The sequence below is a fragment of the Episyrphus balteatus genome, chromosome 3 (genome assembly GCF_945859705.1).
Source record: "Episyrphus balteatus chromosome 3, idEpiBalt1.1, whole genome shotgun sequence".
NCBI lineage: Eukaryota > Metazoa > Arthropoda > Insecta > Diptera > Syrphidae > Episyrphus > Episyrphus balteatus.
In genome coordinates, this window is record NC_079136.1 from 29,836,631 (window position 1) to 29,844,091 (window position 7,461).

At 29.3% G+C, this 7,461-nt stretch overlaps 2 protein-coding genes across 2 annotated transcripts; both read right to left on the reverse strand.

The window, feature by feature from the left end:
• Positions 1–605: 605 nt before the first annotated feature.
• On the reverse strand, positions 606–7,246 carry LOC129915883 (actin maturation protease). Its single transcript, XM_055995580.1, has 3 exons — positions 6,721–7,246; positions 973–1,069; positions 606–918 (listed from the first exon to the last, which is right to left on the reverse strand). Exons 1-3 carry the CDS (start codon positions 7,233–7,235, stop codon positions 697–699), a joined length of 834 nt encoding a protein of 277 aa, XP_055851555.1. The 5' UTR covers positions 7,236–7,246; the 3' UTR covers positions 606–696.
• LOC129915884 (U6 snRNA-associated Sm-like protein LSm3) lies at positions 4,178–4,760 on the reverse strand. Its single transcript, XM_055995581.1, has 3 exons — positions 4,627–4,760; positions 4,457–4,564; positions 4,178–4,398 (listed from the first exon to the last, which is right to left on the reverse strand). Exons 1-3 carry the CDS (start codon positions 4,645–4,647, stop codon positions 4,222–4,224), a joined length of 306 nt encoding a protein of 101 aa, XP_055851556.1. The 5' UTR covers positions 4,648–4,760; the 3' UTR covers positions 4,178–4,221.
• Positions 7,247–7,461: the final 215 nt, after the last annotated feature.

Here is a 7,461-nt window from a genome sequence, read left to right on the forward strand (position 1 = left end):
GATATTTTCGAGTTCACCACATCAAAAAGTTATAGAAAAGTAAAGTATAGTTTCGGCACCAAAAACCTTATAGACTTGTGTACTATAAACCTGTTCCTTTTAGTTAAGAATAAAATTAAAGTGTTGATATTACGCTTAAAAAAGCTATATGGTTTGAATTTTTGTTTTTGTTTTTTTTTTTTTGCAAAGGACTGTAATTTAGGCATAAACTACAAAAAAAAATATCAAAATAATTATTTTGTATTGAATACCCCAAGAACACATTCAAATCACTGATTTTGATTCAATAAAGAGGGAAGTAATCAGCACTTACCATCAATGTTGGTAATAATATAAGATTCAATCAACGTTTTTTTTTGTTTTAAAAAAATTATTAAAAACCATACATATACATACATACAAATAAAAATTGTTTAGAACTCAAATACATATATCTTTTCTTTTGACGATATTTGAGTGATGCTTTTTTAAATTCTTCACCGATAGGTCTTGTTTGTGAGATCTCAATTCGAGTTCCAATTAGAATTAAAATCGAATTACAATGAATTATATCAAATGTATGCTTTATATTAAGTTAAAAAAAATAATTAAAAAAAAAAAAAACATTAAATTAAGATGCTTATGTTGCATACATTTACTTTTCTTTAATTCAAAATTAAACAAATATCCGACTAGGCACTAAATAGCACTGGCACATTATCTTACAATAATTATTTCCTGTAGCAATCCATTTACAATAATTGCCTGATTTTTTAATCCCAATTTTCCTCCAATACCATCTTTAGGTAATAGAAAATCCGAATTCGGATAGCCAATTGGTTGTGAAAATTCCTCTAAATTAGAATTACTGGCACTCATTGATTCCAACGACCAGACAGCTAGATTTTTAGTTTTTCCATGCCGTGTAATGATGAAGAACTAAAAAAATAAGAGTTTGAATATGAATTATTTTTATGGAAATTAAAATAATACCTCATCCATTTCATCAATCAAATATCCTATAATTAAAGCCCAATGAGCTTTGTGGCCATATTTTAAACAGGGTGCATTATTAAAGTCCGGATCGTATCTAAATATTAAAAATGTTAAGGAAAATATAGGAATAAATCTGCATAATATTAAAATTTTGATAAATTATTTGAATATGACCAAAAGTCGAGGTATGAGTGAGTTATTCTTCGTTGTTGATACAAGATCTATGAAAAGAAGACACTTTTTGGTTAAAAGTTTTTTTTTTCTTGGGACCAAGACCAAAAAAGTGAAGTTCAGCACTAGCTTGTCACATGTGTTTAAGATTGTTGATGTGGAAATAAAGGAGCCAATATTTTAGACTTAATAGATTTATTTCAAATTTAAAAGTGAATTTCAATTTAAATTTGAATTTCACTTTTCTCCTATTGTGAGTTCCGGGCGAAAAGTTGTTCACGTTCAGACATCTCCTTGTGTTTTCAACTTTTTTTTCCAGGTAATTTGCGAGGTATTCGACAGCTCTTCTCTCACTAAAATTTTGGTGCCGAACAAGAAACTAGTTTAGCGGATAATGTAAATTCCTTTTCATTTAACTAGCTCGGTCCATTTTAAATGATGATCAATTTTGACGCCTAGATACTTAAAATCTTTGACTATTTCAATATTGAAGCAAGCAATGCAGCAAGTAACTTCGGTAACAAGACAAAGCTTGGAACAATACTTTAGTGTTATTTTGTACATTTAGCTTTTAAACTTTTAAATGACATTTTTTGTATGGAACAAACATCATTTTAGGATGTAAAAGCCTGATATTTAATATTTAAAAGGGCTTTATGAAATTGCCCATGAGTGAATTATTCCAATAGCAAAATTATCAGCAAAAAGCGTTAAATTTCCTTAAAAAATGATAAATCAGAAACGGAATTTATATAAATCAAGATAAGAATAGATCCAAGAACTAACTCTTTTTAATATCCATAGAATCACTTAAGACATAACCTACTTTGACGATATCAGATCTATTATTTAGGTAGGATTCAAACCAGTTGTAAATGAATTCCCGAAAGCCAACATCATGTAAAATTTGTTCATTAATCATTTTTATCAAAAAAACAAAACCGCCTTCCATGGATCAAAACTGGGGTTTATGGTTTTTCTAATAGTTTCTATGGCCAGAACTGAACGAAATTGAAATAGGACCAAATTGCAGGCACCAGCTTTCCAATAAAAAAAGAATTATAAAAATTATCAGTCCAAAGTTATGCGGTAACAAACATAAAAAAATTAAAAAATATAGAAATAAATTAGCCGCGTTCCTTTGGGAACATTTATCTGCTGCTTAGTACTTTAAACTACTTTGAACTACTTTTGCTATATTGAAAAAGTAGTTCAAAGCAGCTGAAAGTACTAAGCTATTATTATCGACTTTAGATTCTTCTCTTGGGTTATTTTTAGCATTACTTAACTTGTTGTTTTAATAACGATCGTGATTTTGATGAAATAGATAGATTCAGCCTTATTCTAAGTGGCTACTCCCAATCATAAGTTGTCCCGCACACATTTCCCGGCATGTTTTCATTCAGAATGGAGCTGCTCATAAGTCTTGACCATGATACTGGTCCCAAAACTTACTCAAAGGGCAAAAGTAATTCCCCAACAACATTTTTAACCTAATTGCAATATCAAGTGAAAAGAATCAATCGCTAAATGGATAACGAGTCGCTTTTTCAACAATAAGCAAAACACTGCCCAACACACAAACATTTTCCAGAGTGCAGACCATTGTTTATCATTTCTTATGGAGAGTGCAACATTAGCTACCAGCTCTAGTTTTAAAATTATTTATTATAATGAAAAGCCATACAAATTCATAAAATTTTTTCTTTAAGATTTTTTTTTTTTTTAATTTAGAATTTTTGTATTTTTATTTTACTAACTGAACCGAAATACATTACATTAGAAATAAATTTTTCCAGCAAAACTTTAAAAATGCTTGTGATAAGAAAAACTAAAACAAAAAATAGTATGAAACTAGCTTCAAACTGTGAAAAATGAAAATATCTAAAAAATTTGAGCTCCTAGAAAGGAACAAGTGAACCCAAATGCATTAGGTTCAATACAAAATTTTCTGGGAAATGTTAACAAACATTTAAAATAAGCATAACTTTAAAATTAGTACGAAATTACCCCCAAAATGTTGAAAATTAAAAATATTTAAAAAAAAATAGAGTTCCTAGAAATAAATGAATGTGATAATTAGGCTTATTGACCCAAAATACATTAAAGGATAATGGGCAATTTTGTATGGAACTTGGACGTTCCGCGGCCAAGAACGATTTTGTTATTTTTTGATGTAGTTAAGTCTTACATACATTGTGCAGAAGTTTTATTCTTCCAACGTTCTTCACAAACCGATAAAATGCATTTTTGTATTCAAAAGTTAATGCAATTGTCTCAATGTTTAAAATTGAACGTGTATTTTAAGTGCAAGATATGATAATCTGTCATTTTCCCTGAGCCTGAAGACCTTTATCTTGGATATCCAACCAATAGAACCCAAAATATTGGCTTTTTAAAACATCAATTTCGAGTCTATTTTAAGACTTTTTTCTCCATTTTTTATTTGTTTTTTTCCTTTTGAAAACTCAAAAACAAAATCTTGAAGTGGTTGGCTTAAAAAGCTTATATTTTGAGTTTCATTGGTCGGATATTCAAGATTTGAGGTTTAGAAAAAATGACATAAAATTATATTTCATAATTTAATTAAAATAGTAATTCAATTTGCCCTTCGCATATTGCTCGATGCATTAACAACACTAATATTGCAATATCTTCCATTCCAAATGCAATACAACAAAACGGCCGTAGTAAAAATTTTTCCTACGTTATAGTTCTTTCGTTTGATACCAATTTCATTACTGGCCGCCAAACGTCCAATATGCCCATTCTCCTTTAATACAATTTTTTCTGGAAAATTTAAATAAACGCTCGAAAAAAATTAGGATGAGCATTTCCCCAAATATGAAAAATTAAATACTATTTCAAAAACTAGAGTTGCTAGAAAAAAACCAATACGATTTTTGAACTTACTGAACTCAAATCCATAAAATTTTATATAAATCTTTCTGGAAAATTTAAAAAAGTTTAAAATTGTTGACCAGTGAAATAGAGCAACAAATACTTTTTTTTTTATTTAATTTATATTTTTTATTATTTAATTTAATTTAAACAAAAAAGAAGATATAAATAATATTAACCAGCTCTCATTGGTGGCGAAACAAGAATAACTCCATCACCACGAACAAATAACATTGGAATTGTCCGCTTGGCTGTCTTGTATACTTCTTCATAAGTTTCCTCATCGATTTCAACTGTGGTCACTGTCTCTTCAGCATCTCCCAGAACCATGTTTAAATGTTGATCAAATGCCTAAAGTATTTTTTAATATTTTCATAAAATGTTTTAATTAAAATAAAATTTAGTTTACATGCAATCGCCCGCGAAGTTCCCGCTCATTGCGCATTTTGACATAAATTTTCTCATCCAAACTGAGGCGAATCAAGTCGAGTGGTTCTTTGACTGGAATTACTTGGATCTGTGGTAGTTATTTATCGATTAATTAGGATTTATAATGTTTATTATTTATTTATGATTTACCTGTTCTTCTTCAGTAGCCATAATTGTATTTATTTTAGATGAAAATAAATTATTAACAAAATCTTATTGGACAAATGGCGAATCAGCAAGCCGCATGTAAACAAAAGAAAATACGAACTGTCACTTTTGAGCAGTGATACCATTTTACACTTTTTCGAGTTCGAGTCTCGTAAAATTTTAACCAGTGGTGTGCGCAAAGATATTTAAGGTGGATATTTGATACAAAAGTAGTTAATCTCGGATTTTCGGGAAGAATAATTTTTTTTTCACAGGCAATATTTTGCTTTATTTATGGAAGGAATGGTTTTCATAGCCTTTTTTTTACTGGAGCCCAAATGGAATAATTACGCAAAATTATCTCATTTCGAATGTCAAATCACATAGAAAAAAAAAAAAAATTAAATATGAAACTTGAACTGACCTAATTTGAGAAAGTACCTCATTTGGGCTTTAAAGCCTGGTACGCAGATCGGTCTAAATTTTAGCCGAGATAAAATTCCCATACAAGTTATTGATAATTTGTTTTAATTTCGGCTAAAATTTTTCTATAATTTGTATGGGAGCTAAAATTTATCTCGAACTGCGTACCAGGCTTTAGTGATTATGGCTTTTTTGAAATAGTTACAGACAATAATCAGCAATAGCTTGTAAGTTAGGTTCACTTGAAAGTTTATTTAAATAATTGCTGTGTAATTACATATATTTTTTTTGCTAGTTTCTTGGTAAATACTAATTTGAAATCTTTGAACTTGCTTGGGCATGATGCACTTCATTAAATTTATGTTTTCTAATAAAAAAAAAAACAACAAAAAGCTTAAAAAGCAATATAATTACTCCAAAAATATTGTTTGTCTTGACTGTAAGTTAGTTATTTTCATAATACCGTTTTCATTACTATAATGTTGTATGTCGGACATAGAACACAAAAATCAAATCGAAATGCAAGGAAATCAAATAAATGTTCTATGTCAAAACACAAAAACGTTAATTAAACAGATTTCCAGCATCAAAAAAGAAATTTTAGCATTTGAATCGATAGATTATCCAGCTACGGTAGTTAATTTTCTATTTTCATGCAAAAATACATAAATAAAGGGTGAAATTCAGATACTCGATTTTCTCGAAACATTTTTTTTTTGAAACATAGAACATTATAGCTTTGAGGCAGCGATTTCTATTCGTGATCCTGATGAAAAGCAAGATCTCATGTAGTTGTTGTAATACGTGTTAATTATAATGATCTATATGAATCAAGTGGGATAATAAAAAACGGCTAATATTAAATATAAAAAAAAAAACAGTTGAAAATTAAAAATATTTCACTAATACATATTATTAAAAAAAACATTGCGCAAATTTTCCATTAATTTTTTTAATGCAATTATATTTTTTTAAATAAAAAAATGCCATAAAAATGATTTCAGATAAGAAAAATTTTCGGGAAAGTGAAATGTCAAGAAACTCTCCAAATAATCTAGTAATAAATCTCAAAATTAAAAAATTTCAAATTTATTTTAAATTCAGTAAATTCATAAGAAAATAAGAAATAAATTAGTTAAAAATTATCTCTAAATGAGATAATTTTGAAATGAAACAATTTAATAAACGAATTTCAAATGTAATAATTTACGAAATGATCTCTCTACTGAAAACCAGATTATTAAACGAAAACATTTGAAACAAAAAAAAAAATTACTCAAATCAATACTTTGTAGGGAATCCATTATCAAATTTGTAATAGAGATCATTGGCATAATCGGACTGCAGCCCATTGAGCTCTTATTCACATAAAAAATGATACTAAAGTACTCATGGCTACTGTTACTACCTTAAAGTAGTAACAAATGAAAATTAATGAAGTGGCAGCACCGTACTCCTGTCAAAAGATATTGCGAATGTGTTCAACCGAGTCTCGAACTCTAAAATTTATGTCAACATGATACATCTTCATGGACTGAAATGAAATTTCTTTTTTGAATATTTTTTTTTTCCTATTAAACCACACAAATAATTTAAATATAAACAAACCCAATTTTCACTGAAATCAATTAAAAATTCAAAAAACAATATTGAATAATCTTTTAAAAAGGATACGGAACAAAAATACACGCACCGTTGAGTAAACAATCTCTGACCTTGGCACAATTTAGTTGACCTTCGAACAATTGACATTCGAATTGGGGCATTTCTCCTGCCGCCGTCGTTCGCACGGCCACAGTATCACAAATCAATTTAAATAGATTCTTGGCACTAAACATTTCCCCATTGTTGGTGTAATTAAGTTCTCTGGCTATTTTAAGTAGTTCGTCAGCCGCTGGAGTGCCATTTAAAATCATACTTAACGCTGTCAATCCACAGGTTGGCCCTTCTTGAAGAATACTCGAAATATTTCTATAACGACAAACCTTTGGCGGCATAAAAGTGCACACTTTATTTAAATAACAGCCTTTTTGTAATTCTGGCCAGGGATCTGCCCAAGTGCATTCATCGATGTTACATATTTTAGCTTGTGTCGCTAGACATTTTTTATGTGGTGTCCGGTTGTATGTAAAATTTGACAGCGCCGGTGGTGGGGGTGGTTGCGATGGTAAATTCGTTGAATTTGACATTTTTCTTTTTATTAACTACAATGATAACTTGAATTTTATCACAAAATTAACTACATTTGACTAAAAAGAAGAGACAACACAAGAAAGAACACCTGAGCGATACGAAAATAAACAACAACAACAACATAACCAAAATCAGACACAAATCGAATTTGACATTTGGCGATGACTAGGGCATGTTATTTATTTTGACGCCAGATGGCAGTGTATTAAATGTGGTGTGTGT